This window comes from Tachysurus vachellii, chromosome 8 (genome assembly GCF_030014155.1).
Source record: "Tachysurus vachellii isolate PV-2020 chromosome 8, HZAU_Pvac_v1, whole genome shotgun sequence".
Taxonomy (NCBI): domain Eukaryota; kingdom Metazoa; phylum Chordata; class Actinopteri; order Siluriformes; family Bagridae; genus Tachysurus; species Tachysurus vachellii.
The window spans coordinates 10,230,737-10,248,292 of NC_083467.1; the positions used below are offsets into that span (position 1 = coordinate 10,230,737).

The 17,556-nt window shown below is 36.4% G+C and overlaps 3 protein-coding genes across 7 annotated transcripts; 1 reads left to right on the forward strand and 2 right to left on the reverse strand.

Moving 5' to 3' along the window:
• Positions 1 to 215: 215 nt before the first annotated feature.
• Positions 216 to 8,033, forward strand: pla1a (phospholipase A1 member A). Of its 3 annotated transcripts, XM_060876177.1 has the most exons (13): positions 216 to 348; positions 471 to 532; positions 621 to 704; positions 3,389 to 3,629; positions 3,704 to 3,881; positions 4,002 to 4,110; positions 4,784 to 4,885; positions 5,043 to 5,135; positions 5,406 to 5,591; positions 6,522 to 6,611; positions 6,801 to 6,909; positions 7,119 to 7,274; positions 7,367 to 8,033. In XM_060876177.1, the coding sequence occupies exons 3-13, from the start codon at positions 644 to 646 to the stop codon at positions 7,446 to 7,448; spliced, it is 1,407 nt and encodes a 468-aa protein (XP_060732160.1). In that variant the 5' UTR covers positions 216 to 348; positions 471 to 532; positions 621 to 643; the 3' UTR covers positions 7,449 to 8,033. The 3 variants fall into 3 exon arrangements, with proteins under 3 accessions (XP_060732160.1, XP_060732159.1, XP_060732161.1); XM_060876176.1 differs by having other exon boundaries at positions 471 to 704; XM_060876178.1 differs by having other exon boundaries at positions 471 to 704; positions 5,424 to 5,591.
• popdc2 (popeye domain containing 2) lies at positions 7,549 to 12,582 on the reverse strand. 3 transcript variants are annotated; one of them, XM_060876180.1, is made up of 4 exons: positions 11,530 to 12,582; positions 10,079 to 10,187; positions 9,365 to 9,931; positions 7,549 to 8,513 (listed from the first exon to the last, which is right to left on the reverse strand). In XM_060876180.1, the coding sequence occupies exons 1-3, from the start codon at positions 12,015 to 12,017 to the stop codon at positions 9,413 to 9,415; spliced, it is 1,116 nt and encodes a 371-aa protein (XP_060732163.1). In that variant the 5' UTR covers positions 12,018 to 12,582; the 3' UTR covers positions 7,549 to 8,513; positions 9,365 to 9,412. The 3 variants fall into 3 exon arrangements, with proteins under 3 accessions (XP_060732163.1, XP_060732164.1, XP_060732162.1); XM_060876181.1 differs by having other exon boundaries at positions 9,505 to 9,931; positions 11,530 to 12,574; XM_060876179.1 differs by having other exon boundaries at positions 7,549 to 9,931; positions 11,530 to 12,581.
• A 1,451-nt stretch (positions 12,583 to 14,033) lies between these two features.
• On the reverse strand, positions 14,034 to 16,776 carry LOC132850055 (cytochrome c oxidase copper chaperone). Its single transcript, XM_060876183.1, has 4 exons — positions 16,678 to 16,776; positions 15,272 to 15,382; positions 14,341 to 14,440; positions 14,034 to 14,195 (listed from the first exon to the last, which is right to left on the reverse strand). The coding sequence occupies exons 2-3, from the start codon at positions 15,376 to 15,378 to the stop codon at positions 14,356 to 14,358; spliced, it is 192 nt and encodes a 63-aa protein (XP_060732166.1). The 5' UTR covers positions 15,379 to 15,382; positions 16,678 to 16,776; the 3' UTR covers positions 14,034 to 14,195; positions 14,341 to 14,355.
• Positions 16,777 to 17,556: the final 780 nt, after the last annotated feature.

Genomic DNA, 17,556 nt, shown 5'->3' on the forward strand with positions numbered 1-17,556 from the left:
ACTGCCTATGTACTTTATTATTTTGAGTATATCTACACAAATCAGTCTGTTTTAATTTGAATGATTTACAGTGCCAACAGCAAGATAAGAACATATGAATCACGTGTCTGTTGCATTGTCTTACAACTCTTCAATCCGACTCTAAAATATCTCTCAGATATACAGAGTGACCAGTGCCAAAGTTCAGAGTCCAGCAGCACAACACAAACAAACATTTAAGCTCAGTGAGGTCATTATTCACAGCCAGCTGCAGCACAATGAACACAAGACGTTTGTTTCACTTTACTTTTGTTTGAGGTTTCTTCAACAGCTGCAACTTTGGCTGCCTCTGATTCACAAGTGGATGGTGTGAGTTAATCCTATATAAACCTAATTATTGCTGTAGATTATATACACAGGTTTAAAGGGGAGAATTTACCTTCATATTCTTCATCTTACTTAATCTGGTGTTTGTTTGAATTTTTTCAAAGAATTTTTTTGAAGGCTTGCAGTCCTGGCTACAGAATAAGGACAGATTAAGAGACAAGATCAGGTTTGTCAGGATATATTATGAGAAATCCTTACATGACATACAATGAATGATAAATCAGTGTAAAGACTCTGAGTGGCACATCCTTCAGGCAGAGCTTTATTCTGCGGAAAAATGACTTGGAAATGGGTAAACGTCATCTGCACTCTTCTATCGCTCTTCACATCAGTAGTTCGTAAGTTTCTTGCCTTTATAAGTTCTCAAGATATGCAACTTAAATTTTGAAAGCACTTTGGAACTGCTTGTATTTGATCTCAGTATATTATTAATTAGCTGTTCAGGGAATAGTTTAAAAAAGAAAAACAATTAGTTTGTCTCCCTGCTCTTTAATAATAAATCTGTGTACTGAACCAACCAGTGTTGTATAAAGTACTAGAAAGCAATACTTGAGTAAAAGTACAAGTATCGTACTAGAAAAAGACTTTGGTAGAAGTCAGGGGTGGTTCTAGGATTTCATCTTTAGGGGGGCTTAGTCCCAGTGAAATATGACTACATAGTAAGCCAAAAGTTATGGTATTATTTAAAATGGCAAAAGTGGACACTTATGCATGATGTAATGATGCCCGTCTTGAATCAAATCAGTTCATGTATGTGTGCATTCTCTACAAACAGTTCAATTAATGCAGTCATTAATAAAAAAATTATTCACAAGACAAAGACCAAATCAATAAATGTTATTTTTATTTAATATTGAATGGATTGTTTGCATTAATATTTTGTTTGTGCTATCAACTCTGGTAATAAGAATAGTGACATTTCACTGCTTTTGGTTGCCGTCTTTGCGGTTTTCCGCCGATTAACGTTATAGATAAATGTCTCCAGCCCTGACTGCGCGTGCACGCTGCGCGTGCCTGTGCTTCTCCGTTCAAATAAAACAGACAGCTCATGACGCACTTTTGAAAGACTACAACGCACGCGCGTAAAAGCAAAGTGAAAAAATTCGCTCTTGGATCAAACTGATAAATAATTTTCTTTCTTATAGACGACATGTCCTGCATTTTAACGTAATTTTTATTGTTTATTTTTTAAAGTAAAAATTATAGCCTACTTATAGTTTTAGGGTGGCTGAGATCACAGACAGGGGGGCTGAAGCCACCGTAAAAAAGATGTAGGGGCGGTTCTATTATTTCATCTTTAGGGGGTTTTAGCCCTCAGTGAGAATTTAAAACAAAAAGAGTTTTATATTATATATTATACGACCACATAGTACGCCAAAAGTTATGTTATTATTAAATGGCAAAAGTGGACACCAAAATTTTATGCATGATGTAATGATGCCAGTCTTGAATCAAATCAGTTCATGTATGTGTGCATTCTCTACAAACAGTGTGTCCACTGAATGCAGTCATTAATAAAAATATTCACAAGACAAAGACCAAATCAATAAATGTTATTTTTATTTTATTTTATTTTTTGATCGCTTCAGTCCCCTTTAAAAACGCATTTGAAGCGGCGACAAGCTGCGTCATGTTTCGGCTCCTCCCCTGAACTGAGTCTGCGTGGATTCAGCGCGTTTTTTCGATCCTCAGGGACGCCGAGCAGAGCGAACATCAGAGAGTACAAGTGCTTTTATTAGATTGCTATGATATGACATCTGCATTGGTGCAGTTCTTGTAATTGCAGTTTACTGGACCAATACACAGTTCGGTTTCTCATTCAATGCGTCTTCGCTGCGTTCAACTTCAGCCCTTATCACAGTGTGATAGTTGTTTTTTCTTCCAACAAAAATGAAGCGATTAACACCCATGAAAACATACTTTAGAAAACGACCATGATTTATTTTAATTGACCTTTTAAAATGTAAAACATTATTGTGAATTTCGGCATTACAAATATGCAGCCATGCACAGAAATGATTAAAGACACATCATTATATTGTCTGAAAGCACTAAATGGCACAGAGAGAGAAACATCATGTGGAGTTATTTTGTTTTGTATTATTAAACATAATTTTAATTATATATATGAATCATTAGTGTATCATGATACATATATTAGAGTAATACAGGGAATACAATGGAATAGTGGATTGCAATAAGGTTAGTAGTATACAACCTTACCCTGGGGGCTGAGACCCCCTAAAATGAAAATTCTAGAATCGCCCCTGGTATTAAATGGATTGTTTGCATTAATATTTTGTTTGTGCTACAACTCTGGTAATAAGAATAGTGAAATTTCACTGCTTTTGGTTGCCGTATTTGCGGCTTTCCGCCGATTAACGTTATAGATAAACGCCTCCAGCTCTGACTGCGCGTGCACGGTGCGCGTGCCTGTGCATCTCCGTAGAGCATGTGGAGCGTAATGCAACCTAGGAGCAGTGATTCGCCAAACCTCCCTTATTGCAGTCGCACACATTTCTACTGATTCTATTTTGTAGTAACGAGTAACGAAGATGCTTAGTGGAAATACAGCGGAGTAAAAGTATACATTTTATCTAGGAAATATAGTGGAGTAAAAGTGAAAGTAGACATAGTAAAGTACAGATACGTGAAATGTCTACTTAAGTACAGTAACGAAGTATTTGTACTCCGTTACATTACAACACTGGAACCAACACAGTGTCAGCTGTATGATATTATATGATATTGTTCAGCTATCACATTACATTTCATGTATATACATATTAAATTGGGTTTAACTCCTGGATTCTTTTGTTTATTCATGTGAAAGCTTTTTATTCAGTATTCATTTATTCAGTAAAAAATAAATAAGAAATGTATGTAATTTCAAGCAGAGTAATCGAAATGATTTATAATACAATATAATACAATATAATATATATTTGATACTGTTTCTTTCTCAACAGTCTCTGTACATACTCTTGTCTGTAGCCTATTTATTCATTGAACATATTTTCAGGTAACACTCAGGATAAAATTGTTAATGAAGAAGAATCCATGGCAAACTGTGCAGACTTCAACAACACAACATATGAAAAATACAGACAAATGAAAGGTGTATACGTCCAGTACCTACTCCTAACACGAAGGAATGCAGACTGCGCTAGTCTCTTCACCCAGGACTGTCTCAACCACACACAGAACCATACTGTACACTTTAACAGTACTCTTCCCACTAAAGTCATTATTCATGGATATAGGTAGGAAAAGCAATCTGATAATAGTTCATGATAATGTTATATTTCTCTGTTCAATACACTGCCATCTCTTTTAGAGTTCTAGGCAGGAAGCCCTCCTGGGTTAGTGGCTTAGCCCAGGCTTTGTTAGAGAAGGAGGATGCAAACATCCTGGTGGTAGACTGGCTCTGTGGAGCCTCTTATGCCTACAACAATGTTGTGGATAATTACAAAGAGGTGGCTGTACAGATATCAATTCTTATAAATCAGCTTTCGGTAAGTGTGTTATATTAGTAAAACATTATATTTCTTCAAGCACTTGCAAGATGGGATAAACAATCATCTGTGTGTGTCATCTGAGATAGATAACAGTGCTCTTTTGTGCTGCTGATGCAGACCAGTGGCGTTAATCTGGAATTATTCCATCTCATTGGCATAAGCCTGGGAGCTCATGTAGCAGGATTCGTAGGAACTCTGTTCAAAGGCAAACTGGGACGAATTACAGGTGAGGAACCACTGTAAATAATTATCACATATGTTAATACGTAATAATTCATACCTGCATCAGACACTTTTTATTTTGGATCTTTTGTGTCCAATATTGTAGCTAAACTACACAATAGTTTACAGTGTACAGCCATGTCCTATGTATTCATTGTTCTGTGTATCTATTATTCTGCATATGTCTCAAACTGATGTGCATATGCATGTGGCCTTGTGTGTGTACTGTAACATGTTGCATCATGATCCTCGAGAAGCGACATTTTGTTCCAATGTATACAAGCTTTATTCAAAGGAATGACGAAACTCACTTCACTTGACTGGAGAAACCAGACTACAAATCAAGCAAAATCAAGATGTCTGAATAATGAGTTGTATATGCTTGTTTGAGAAAATCCTCTGAACAAATTGATTCCTTAAACCTGTCGGATTCTTTAAAACATAATGGAAAATCAGTCTTGTGGCTGTGAATAGTGCTATTTGTTATTTCTAAAGAAAAAACAATGATCATCTTATAGATTAGCATCGTAGATTTTCTTCCCATGTTACCCAATAACTATTACATCTTTCAGAAAAATCAGTTAAACTTAAGCAACCCTCAAGCTTTTGTAATTCTTTCACAACACCTAACACCTCACATCTATATAAACTTTCACTTTCACGGTTTGTTTATACAGGTCTCGACCCAGCAGGGCCCATGTTCAAAAATGCTGACCCATTTGACCGCCTGGATCCCTCAGACGCCATGTTTGTGGAGGCTATACACACTGACTCTGACAGTGAGAATCCAACAAAACCCCACATAACTTAAAGCCTGCTGTGAAGAGAGGATAGTAATAGCCAATTCTCCTCTTTTCTGCTGAACTGCTTACATGGTACCAATTCTACTCTCCATTAACTCTATCATGTTTTACTTATTTCAATTATATTTGACAGAATTTGGAATTTCTATTCCTGTTGGGCATGTGGATTTTTTCGTCAATGGTGGGCTGGACCAAACTGGATGTGTACAGTCAAGTTTTACATCAAGTATGTGGACAAACAAGTATGTGGCTATTTCATGTATGTGGACAAATTTCAAGAAATCCCTAGAATGATTCAATTGCAACAGGACTTTTAAAAATCTTGCAGGATAAACAATTTCTGCAGCCACACATGCCATTTGTGTTTATATTAGGTATAATAAGTGTAGTGTTTCAGTAAATCTAGATTGATCCTTTAAGGAATCATAAAAGTTTCTTGAGTAATTAATTTAAACCTTACAAATAATTGCATTTAACAATAAAGGTTTGTTGTCAGTTTTTATTTATTTTCCAGTATATGGCTATGTAATCTGTGACCATATGAGGGCGCTGCATGTGTACATGAGTGCACTAAATGGCTTCTGTGCGCTCACTGGCTTCCCTTGCTCCAGTTATGAGGATTTCCTGGCAGGCCAGTGTACCAGCTGTGGTGGCGTTTTTAACAACATCTGCCCAAAGATAGGTAAAATAAGACTTCTGATAACTGAATTTGTTATGGTAGACAATCTTTGCAGTCTGTTTCAAAAGATTTGAGATATATATATGTATGTATGTATATATGTGTGTGTGTGTGTGTGTGTGTGTGTGTGTGTGTGTGTGTGTGTGTGTGTGTGTGTGTGTGTGTGTGTGTGTGTGTGTGTATACATTTGATATAAGGTTAGTGTTTACAGGGAAACATGCCACCCTCATAAACATTACTAAACACCTAGATGACATGTATTTTCTTTCTTTAATCTAATTTAGTTTTTATATTAACTTGTTGCAAGTCAGTGGAGTGTTTTCTCCATGTAGAAAATACTTTGTGTCCGCATGACTTTCTCATGCTTATAGGTGGATTTATTCTAAAATTGGTGTCTTGTGATGAGGCATGCCTTCCACATGTTGCTCAACTTGAGTCTGATGAAAACAGTTTGTGTCTTATGGAATCTAGGTTTAGGCCAGTTGTCATGAAGGATGTACTGTATGAGGTAATTGGGCAAAGGTAGCTCAGTGGTAAAGGAGTTGGATAAGTGCTTAGAAGGTTGTATGTTTGAATCCCAGGACCACCAAGCTTTTGAGCAAGACCCTCATTTGTATAAATGTAAGTTGCTCTGATTAAGGGTGTCTGCCCAATGCTGTAAATGTTTAGGCTAATTAACCAAGTTTATTTTATGTGCTTAAATCTATCTAAATCATTATTGCTATGATCTCAAGTGTATGGGTCTGGTAAACAAAATTGTAATAGCACATGGGAGAATTAAGTGTTATTTAAGTTAAAGGTTTATAAAGCAATAGCATATATTGATGAAAATTGCTACAGTATTTGTCAAAAGGTGTTGTTACATTTTTTAAAGACTGGTAAGTAAACTCAGTTCAAACTCTCATCCTATTCAACTGTGTGTTTGTTCCTTAGGCTTGCTGAAGAACAGTGGGATAACAGCATCACCATTACCCGTAAATGGAAAAGTCTATCTCCTGACTACATCTGAAGTTCCCTTTTGTGGTTGGTTTGTTTTTCTAATATACTTAACGTCATGTTTCAGATGAGCAAAAGTTTAATAAGTAAGCTGTATGTCCACACAGATTAGAGAGGGGTTATTTGTTGGTTTTCCATGGATTTGAACTAAATAACATACAAGTGTGAAAAGCGACACATTGTGTTAAGTTCATGTGTGTTTGTCATTATTCATAGTCCATCACATACTGATTGAGCTAAAAGTGTCCCAGCTGATAAAGACTGCAGTGGTGCTACTCACACTGGTCTCCATGCAAGACATCAAGACAGAGCAGAAACTCTATCTGTGTGTATAACCTCTTTTCATCTTCTACCTTATGATTACCAGTAAAGCACTTATGGAAACAATCACATCCATTTCACATGTGATCATATATTTTCACGTGATTATGTGAGTAATATCTGGAAAAACACACAAAGGTGGAGCACTTGTGTGAAGTGTGTTACTGTTTGGACAAAAATAACTACATTTATTCTTCTGTATACATATTCCAGAAATACAGACAGAACCATTTATAAAAAAGTAGTAGGGCATCCAGAGCCTCTATGCAAGATCGAGTCCATCCATCTGAAGAATGCAGGAGCATTATTATACAGACAAGGGAACATCCACTTTGAATACATTTGTGTCTCCACAATCCCTAAAATGAGGTAAAAACAAAGGTGTTAAGAGCTCAAAGTCTGAAGCTTTATTTTTTGTATTTGTCTAAATATAAACTGTGTGTTACTGTTTTTCTATTTAGGAGAACAGACACATTGTGTGTGGAGAACATAATGATCAGCAGGAGGACACCATGGTCACATGATTTTATCCAGGTGTGCTGAACAATAGGAGAGAGAGAGGAAGAGCCACACGACGGACAAAATAGGAAGGTGCATCGTACAGACGCGCCGATGCACAAAGAACACACAGAAGAACTGCATATGTAAAGACAACAGCATTTATTATAGAAGTGTTTCATTAAAAGCAAATCTGCATGTATAGTGTAAAAAAAAAATACCATTTACATGTGCTTTATTCAGTAACATTATTCAGATATTCAGATATTTCAGAGCAATTCTAATGTCTTTTAACAAAGGTCAATTACTGGAGATTTCTTTTCTCTGAATATCAAATAATGCTGTAACTGTTACAACGTAAATTCTTCCTATTGATATGTCACATGTATTATAAGCTTAACCGATATGTTTGACATTTGTGATATACAGTAGCTTGGCAGTAGCTTGGCAGACAAATGTGTGGACAACATTTGGTAATTTCTACTGCAGGCAAATTGTAGTCTGAAATCAATATCAGGCATGCAATGACTTTTCACCGAGGTTTTATTAAGGATGATTTGGCCCCATGAAAATGTATTGATTCCTTATGGTGAACTAAAGACTCACATAAAATTGTAAATGCTGGTTGAATGTTTTCCCTGTACTCATTTTTATCCTGTGTTTTAAAACACACACACACAAAGCAAAAACGCAATGTGACGTTAGGAAATGAAGTGAAAAGTGAAGAGGAAGTTTTACTTACAATCAGATCTACAAAAAATACTCACTACCACAGGCTTAATAACAACATTAAAGCAAAAACATTAACAATAATAGCTAAAGCTACATTTAGCTTTGTTGATAAAGGCCAGTGGAAGGAATCGGCACTGTATTACTAGCACAGATAAATTCTTTCAAACCTCTTTGTCCAATTTACAGTAAGTTTCTGTACTATAGGAACATAAGCTACAACAGCAGAGGAAATGAGAAGCGTGTAGGGAACTTGCTGAGGCTCTGGTTCCACTCTTGGCTTTGTTTATGGATTAGATTATTTTTAGAGCCTTGGGGTATCCGTGGGAGCCAGTGGAGCACGTCCTCTTTGATATCGAAACCTTCCAGGAGTATCACCTTCTGTCAAATTTATGAAGAAAATCAACAAGTGGTCATTTGCAATCATATAGCAATATATCTATACCATTATAGAGGTCCTTCGATAGTAATTGTTTTGAATCTATCTGAATCACTACAAGTCACTCTCTAAAGTGTGGTGTAGCCTATCTGTCCTCATAGCCCAACCCATATCTCTCATTCCTCCACAGGCCTTGTGTACAAGGTCAGCATTTCAATGACAGTAAAGCCCATCTCTTCCTGTCAGCTGTCCTGCATGCCATCCAATACTAACCTTTCCTCCCCCATGAAACGCAATATCACCCGCAGCTGGTGCAAGCATGAATTTCAAAAGAAGCAAGAGGTGGATTAACGGCGTCTACAGATTTGGATCACTGGATTGCTCATGGCCTTCCAGCCTTTAAACAAACAAATATCCAGAATGATCTCATATAATCAGTAATTATATTTGCATTTTCCGCATCTATTAAAAATGTGTACTGTATTGTATGTGTTATTTGTGAGGCAAGGAAAGAACCCAAAGCCTTCTCTTTCACTCACATCAGTCCATGTGGACACAAACACACAGATACATTCCAAGAAACAGTGATTTACTGCACAATTTTAGTTCTGTTTTTCAACACAGAATAAGTCTTTTTTTTTTTTATATTTTCGTGCATACAATTACACTCATAGAAGAGTTAGATGTTAATGGCACATTCACTGCAAAGCACATTCCTCTTCTGCATTCTCTGATGTTAGTCAAGTGCTTGATGCCAAATGAGTGCAACAGTGCCACTTCAAAACACACTGCACAACACAGCAGACACACTTTTCCCCACATTACCAGTCCTAACCTATTTGTGTGTACTTACATGTCACTTAAGAAGTGGCCCAGTGTGTTAGCTTCAGCAACCTACTTTCTATTTCAAATAATCCCTTTCACTCCCATAGTCCACTAGAGAGCCTATCATATCAGCAAAGTCCTCGAGGACTAGGCTGGTTGAGTCCTCACCCGAGGGCATCTCAGGATCCGTGGCCCAGGAAGAGTGTCGTTGGGAAGGCTGACCTTTGAGAAGTGGCTCCTTCCCCTGTCCTTGTTGAGAGTTTGCTGCACCTACATGCTGGTTGCTTGGAGATGGGTCTATTGGCACGACTATCTGATTCCCTTGGCTTCCCCTGGGTGGGGAACTGCCACTTCCTCCGTCACTACTTTGTGGCGTTGGGGCAAGAACGTGGTAGAGGCTGGGCAGACGGATGTCAAGGTGTACGCCGCTCTTGGCAAAGAGTTTGTCATTAAGAGAGTACAGTTTATCTGCAATGTCATTGCCAAGCATGACTGAGAACAGACGAGCAATGTAGCGATCTTTAGCTAGAAGGAGATAAAGACGTCTGCGGCGCCAGGAGATGTAGTGGCAATCCGTCTCTGCTGTCAGCGTCACCTGAGGATGGGAAAGAGACGAATGTTCAAAGGTTATCACTTAAATGTTGGATGTGAAGAAGATATTTAAGATATAGTTTATTCTACAGCAAAGATGAAATTTTATTGCACTATATTAGAGAGACTCTAAAAGCATTTGTTAGGGCACCTGGAAGTTTCCCTCCTCTGTTGGTCTGAGGGATTCCCATTCTGGAGAATCCAGGAACTGGAGAGGGAATATATAATGAAGGAACTGACCTTCTAAAGACACACGAATCCTATAAATGGTAGAAAAACAGAACAATGGGTGTTAAAGTATTAAAGAGTTAAAGTATTAAAGTATTAAAGAAATGTTAAGCCACTCGAATCAAATCAAGACCAAAATCTTATTTTACATTTACGGCATTTAGCAGACACCCTTATCCAGAGTGACTTACAACTGAGCAACTGAGGGTTAAGGGCCTTGCTCAGGGGCCCAGCAGTTTGGTGGACCTGGGGTTCGAACCCATGACCTTCCGATCAGTAGCCGAACACCTTAACCACTGAGCTACCACGCTACCACATTATTTCACTCATTAGCATGTTCTTAGACATGTAACATAGCATGTTCTTAGACATTTCGTGTTATAAAATGTGTATGCTTACAAATCATAAACATAGTAATTTTGCCCAACACAAATACCATTGATTTACATGCATTTAAGTTAATCCTCTTTTATCAAGACATGGTCCTTTTTCCCTGAAACTGCATAAAGTCAAATATCAAATGTAAAATAAGTTAATTGATCAATTTCACTTAAGTCTTAAATCTATCTTTAAAATGAAACTCATGCCTGGTTAGAAATAAATGTTTGAATTGCAGGCAAATAACAATCAACATCTCTATCATAAGTATATATAAGTAATTATACAAATATAAACCATGATAATACATGCACTCACAGGAAACCTTTATTGAAATATATATTTTATATCAATGCATAACATATAAATAACATTATGCAGATCTTGATTTTTATTATATTATAAATCATTTATTTCAAGTAAAGTAATAGGTGCATTTATATATATGTATTGGACAGCTGAGCGATTATTACATATCTTTGGCTGTTTGATTTGTAGGATGAATTGTATTTGTATTTGTGAATAATAATAATAATAATAATAATAATATTAATAATAATAATAATAAATGAATGAAACTGAACACAATTACTGTGTTGCTTCCAAAACACACACAAAAAACCACTTCATAAAACTACCTACTGGTGAAGTTAGAACTTGGACAACTTGGTTGGTTGATTGATTGATTGATTGATTGATTGATTGATTGATTGATTGATTTATTGTATAAAGAGTATAAAGTTATATACAAAATATTTTATTTCAGAAAAGAGAATAGCAAAAGATAAACCTACTGGATTATCCACTGAAACTTTTTCAGCTATGTTTTGGGAAATACGTCCAACAATTACCACTTTTTTTTAACATAAATGTTGTTTGTTGTGTGTGTCATACACATGACTTGTAAATAAAGGAGTTTCTATGAAACTTTAACAAATAAAGGCCATGAATCAACATGCCCATTATAAAACACTAATCTTGAACATTCTTACTAACCTTCCAGAGAGCAGAAAGGAAAGCTGGTCAATAGGCGTTTTTCCCTCTACCGCATAAGTGTCCTCGGCCTTGAGAGCAAGCACCTTGTTCTCACAGGCCGCAGTGATCTCTTTGAACACCTGCACAGGTACGTCCAGTGGTAAATAGACTGCAGAGTAGAGGGCAGAAAGCTCCTCATTGGCCAGACCATCTCGCATCAGCCGAAAAATCAGGTGGCACACCTGGGCTAGACACTGCAGCATCAGCAGAATGTTCCAGAGAAAGACATCGAGGCCACACACTGATAGCCAGCCCCACAACGCCAAGCACAGGAAAGCAGGAGCTAGGAAACTAAAGATATATAAAGTTCCAAAGGTTCCACTGCCACCCATGTACCCCAAAATGAGGATGGTGTTTCCCAGATGGTAGATGGCACCCTCTGTGCTGTTGGTCCATTCTGTACATAGTGAATGACCATAGATTATTGTATCAAAGCTAATGTTGCTCATGTTCTATTCTCCACGTGAAAGAGATTTCTTCAGGTTTCCGGTAGGATTGTTTACAAGACTTTTCTTTCTTGATTTGTCATAAATTTTCCTTTTCTTAGTGAAGCTAAATAGTTCACGAATATCCAACATAAAGTTACTAAATATTAGTTACTTTCTAATTCACTTAGCCCATGATAAACAAAACCTATGGAATGTAGCTTCTTTCATTCTGTGAGCCTCTTCATCTCTCTTGCTCCCCCTCTGTCTTTAATTTCCACTATATCACCTGCTCTGTCTCGTCTCCCTGTGTCTCTACTCTCTCTACAGCAGAGTGAGCACTGCTGGAAAGCAGGAAAGGAATGGGCTGGGGTGGGAAGTGAGACACCCCTAGATGGATAACCATGTTTGGAATTGAAATCCAAGGAGGAAAGAGTCAAAGACAGAAAGCAGACCAGCTACTTAACATAACACACCACAGCAGGGAGATTGAGATGACGAACGATAACAAGTGAGAAAAGCAAAAGATTTCACAGTGTTGCAAAGAGAGTTACACAGGCTTGTCATTTGTCCATACCGTAAACTTTTCTCTCGCACATAATTGGCAGAAATCTCGTCTTAATCAAGATGTTTCCTGGTTTTGCTTAAGTTAATGCTGAATATTCTGGGTAGAAGTACAGAGGTCATGTTACATTGTTGTCCCTTGTTTGACAATCTCTAGTCACAGTTCTACATATCTTGGTCCAAGAGCCACTATAACAGGGCTGTACCATTTTGCCTCCCAATAGGGATGCAGAGGCCAGGAATAGTTTACTACTATTTCATGACACTTAAACACACAGAAGTCTTCATAGTGTTGTATATTGCATTCTGGTGTACACACAAACATTCAATTCAATGTTTCATTTTAGATTTCTTGCCATAATTCTTGTTTATTATTTTTATAATTAATTTCTTTGTACAGCACTGTGGCCATTGTACACTGTGTTTAAGTAAGATCTGAATATTGAAATACTTACTATGTAATAAATGTTCTGAAATCTGAATTTGTCCACAATATGGAATAATAATTACTGGCTGTCTTTCTTTTTACATTTTCCTAATTCAACTACTTTCCTCCTCAAATACCATCTTCTTCTGATGGAGCTGCTTCTGATAGAGTTGTTCTTCCCTCCTGTGGCAGAAGCTGATAAACAGCGAATGTTGCACTTCAGAGTAGAAGACTCTCTCATCCATACAAGGCACTGAGCCAGGAAGAATGTGAGGACACATACGCGGCTCATATACTGTAGCTAACTGTGATATACAGAGCCAGGAGAGAGAGTTCATGCAGCTGCTCAGCTAAACCTTTATGGCAGTCATGAATCTTTTCACATATTCTTAAAGTGTGTAAAGCCAACAAAGCCAACTTTTCCTTATCATGTGTCTAGATTAAAGAAGAATAGTAGTAGTCATTATCATTATTAGAAAAAAAATAATTCAAGGACATTGTTTATGAAATTTTGTAAGAATAATAAAATTGATTTATATATAAATATAATAAAATCATATATAATAAATCAGTTCTTCATCAAAATGACCATTATTGTCATTATCATTCTTAATATTAATAATAATAAAAATTAAATTTAAAGACATTGTTTGAAAATGTTGCTACAATAATAAAATGATTAATGGAATAAATTAGTTCATCAACATTACTATTATTGCCATTAATAATAATAATAATAATAATAATAATAATAATAATAATAATAATAATAATAAAAAAAAATGTAAGGACTCCATTTAAGGAATATAGCCAAGTTAAATCACATGCACAAGAGGGATGTTCTAGTTTTACATCTCAAACACTCTTGATTATACTTGTCATAAAAATAGGTTCAGATAAGAATTGTATAAATAAATTCTTTATCAATTCAGGCCTAGGGCTTTATGGACCTTCTCCTTCAAAGCTGGCAACAGATTCCTATCATCCCCTGTCATCTCTTTATGGCTGTGCTGAGTGTTTATGGAAGAATCTATAATCAGAGAAGGAAATTTCATATGATTGCATAGGATGTTTATTCAAAATAAATTTTTCAACATTCACCGAAAGTTAAGAACACATCACATTCAGAGGAACAACTTAAAAAAAAAAACTCTTCTCAAACATCAGTATAAATAGCAGTCCACACACGCCACCACAGTCCACAGGCCATCCTGAAAAAGTCAAGATGCTTATTAGTATATATTTTTTATTTAATTTATTATTATGTTGTCAGATATAATTAACAAGTTTTTGAACTTCACCAAAAAACAAAAATACTGTTTATGGATTGCACAAAACTACTTAATACACTCTTACCTCACAATCCAGTCATTATATCTTGAAACCAAGTGCCCTCATGCACTCCTTGTGAGCCTCAATAAGACCTGTGCAGCTTTCTTCACCCTTCTCGATTATACTGGGGAAATAAAAAACAACTCACATCAACCTGACTTTTTATATTCAGTTAGAAGTTTTCAAGTATCAAACTTAGTGACATGCAAATTCATCAAAGCTTAACTATAAATGTCCGGCATGAAGGCACTCATTAAGTCAGATGATCAACACAATTACAGGTTACTATTATTTTATATTATATTATATTCCTTTAATTTAAGCGATCGATAGTATAACGTGGCCTTACTGAGCAACAGGAGCATGTGAGAACATAAACACCAGCTAATCAAGAGGTACTACTGTTATTGCAATTTCCTTTAGATAAGATACAAACTTTTATAACACACACCTATTCATGAGTAATTATGCATGAATGTGACTGGAATTTGACAGGTCAGTTGTTTCTTTTTAAAAAGCCTGAGGTAAGTGTGATAAGCAGCCACACCGTGTCTCACACACAGCTGGCAACATTTTGCATTTGCAAGTTATTAGTAGTATAAACACAACAAGGCTTTAGAAGATGAGTTTTCCTGTTATTACTTCTGTTGCCCCTGAATGGTCCTCTGTAGTCCCATTTATCCAATGATAAACAACTGCCTTTTGCAAAGGAAAAAAATCACGAGTGGGGTATTACTAAAACATTTTCATATTTCATCTTGAGCTTTAGTTAACAACAGACCTTATTTCAAGGATTTTAACCAAACACCCATTGACATCAGGACAGTGAAATCAGAAGTGTTTTAATGCCCTCATTTCCGGGTTTTAAGACTCAGGAATAATATATAATACCGGATTATTTTTGTCACCTGACTCAATAGAGTAAATGTTGATGTTATGTGCAAGCTCTCTTTACCAGGCATCCCGTGCTTTTTTAGTTTCAGGGCACGCACAGCACGGCTTCAGTGGCTTCTTCTCCCCAGCAACTGTGGGCTCCACACTTGCAGCAGCTAAGCTCGACATTGTCCTTGAAAATCAAGTCAAGTCAAGTCAAATCAAGAAGCTTTTATTGTCTATACCATATATAGCTGTTGCAGTACACAGTGAAATGAGACAACGTTTCTCCAGGACCATGTGCTACATAAAACAAAGGCAGATCTATAAGGACTTAGTAAGTTAGTCGTAGATACATAAAGTGCATCTGACAGACAGTGAAGGACAAAAGACAAAAAGAAAGAAAGACAGACAGTTCAGGACAAAAAAGACAGAAAGACAAACAGTTCAGGACAAAAGACAAAAAGACAGTGCAAGACAAAAGACAGACAGACAGTGCAAGACAAAAGACAGAAAGACAGACAGTCAGTTCAGGACAAAAGACAGCAAGACAGAGCAGGACAAAAGACAGAAAGACAGCAAGACAGTTCAGGACAAAAGACAGCAAGACAGAGCAGGACAAAAGACAGCAAGACAGAGCAGGACAAACGACAGCAAGACAGACAGACAGAGCAGGACAAAAGACAGCAAGACAGAGCAGGACAAAAGACAGCAAGACAGAGCAGGACAAAAGACAGCAAGACAGAGCAGGACAAAAGACAGCAAGACAGAGCAGGACAAAAGACAGCAAGACAAAGCAGGACAAAAGACAGCAAGACAGAGCAGAACAAAAGACAGCAAGACAGAGCAGGACAAAAGACAGCAAGACAGAGCAGGACAAAAGACAGCAATACAGTGTAGGACAAAAGACAGAAAGACAACCAGACATTGCAGGACAAAAGACAGTGCAAACATCTGCAACAGCACAACAACTCTTACTTTGTAGCTTCTTATGTAGCTAAAAGAATTGCTAATTTACAGTAAAACCAGCCAACCCACATAATTAATCAATAATTCAATCAATTAATTTCCCCATAAAACAGTAAATATACTTAAGTATGGTCATAATTATCAACATATCAAAGTGCGCATGCGCATGACCCTTAATTTCACTAAGGTCAACTGTGTAACATAGGATTTAGTAACGATACCAGTACATAACATTAATACCATGACGCTTTTCTGTTCCTCAAACAGCAAGCAAGCACGTTTATCTACAGTTAGTCAGCTTTAATCATCAGCCCACAGGTGAATTTTAAGATAATTATGTTTTTAAACTCTGATTACCACATTGTGGCTAATGATAGCTAGAGAGCTAACTGTTTAGAATATACAAGGAAGTTACACAGGCTACAATTTCCGTTTCCTGCAAAAGAACTGCTTAATAAAATCAGTTTTGCGATTATTAAGAATTATCAGCACCAAAAGTTAAAATCACTGCTAACTTACACAAACAGTAGTTATATTTACGTGCCCTTGGTTATACAGCGTGCTGGTGACTAGTAGAAGGGACACAGGAGTGATATAATCTCTTTCATCAAAATAAAAGTCTTCTTTAATGACGTTACAATAAAATAGTTCATTTTAACTGAAAACTAGTTTTCTCAAAGATGATTCTCTAAAATTAATAATAATAAAAAATCATATACAAGAAGCTACGCTTGGTTGGGTTAAATATATAGTATAAACAAGCTTGCTTAAATTATACTGAATTAAAGATCTTTAAAGTTTGAATTGATATTTGTTCTAAGGAAGGCTGGACTGAGTCAGTATAATGAGTCTATATAATAAATAAAACTTTATATTTTACCAAAAAGGTACATGTATGGATATTAAATGAAGCGATTATTACCATGTGATTTATTATACACTATATGGCCAAAGAATGTCTGGGTCATTTTATAGCCTCAAATTCTTGTTCCTGGCTGACAGGAGTGGAACCTGATGTGGTCTTCTGTAAACCAGCTCAAGGTTTGATGTTTTATGCATAATTAGAGGCTCTTCTGCTCGCCAAGGTTGTAAAGAGTGATTCTTTTTTTATTATGGACTTCCTAAAGCTAGATTTTATCTGATTAGGGTTGCAAAATTCTTTACTTCTGTATAACTAAATTTATGTTCCCTGTTATAGGCAACATAAATTTAGTTCTACAGAAATAAAGAAGTACAGTACTGTTCAACGGTTTGGACACATTAATATTTTAGTGTTTTTGAAAGAAGTCTTTTTCTCTTGCTCTTCAGTGAGTCTCTTGCTCATCAAGCCTGCATTTGATCAAAGGTACAGGACAAACTGTGAAATATTGTTGTGAAATGTTATTATTACAATGGCTT

What these genes read in the sequence shown, in the direction of transcription:
- pla1a (XM_060876176.1), top strand. Translation starts at nt 644, where the DNA reads ATGACTTGGAAATGGGTAAACGTCATCTGCACTCTTCTATCGCTCTTC. An exon ending in ACAGTCAAGTTTTACATCAA is followed by an intron (nt 5,136 to 5,405) that starts GTATGTGGACAA and finishes GTTTGTTGTCAG; the next exon opens with TTTTTATTTATTTTCCAGTA. An exon ending in ATCTGAAGTTCCCTTTTGTG is followed by an intron (nt 6,612 to 6,800) that starts GTTGGTTTGTTT and finishes CATTATTCATAG; the next exon opens with TCCATCACATACTGATTGAG.
- popdc2 (XM_060876180.1), bottom strand. Translation starts at nt 12,017, where the DNA reads ATGAGCAACATTAGCTTTGATACAATAATCTATGGTCATTCACTATGT. An exon ending in TCCTTTCTGCTCTCTGGAAG is followed by an intron (nt 10,188 to 11,529) that starts GTTAGTAAGAAT and finishes TACCATTTATAG; the next exon opens with GATTCGTGTGTCTTTAGAAG. An exon ending in CAGAGGAGGGAAACTTCCAG is followed by an intron (nt 9,932 to 10,078) that starts GTGCCCTAACAA and finishes TCCCATCCTCAG; the next exon opens with GTGACGCTGACAGCAGAGAC.
- LOC132850055 (XM_060876183.1), bottom strand. Translation starts at nt 15,378, where the DNA reads ATGTCGAGCTTAGCTGCTGCAAGTGTGGAGCCCACAGTTGCTGGGGAG. An exon ending in AAAAAAGCACGGGATGCCTG is followed by an intron (nt 14,441 to 15,271) that starts GTAAAGAGAGCT and finishes TTATTTCCCCAG; the next exon opens with TATAATCGAGAAGGGTGAAG.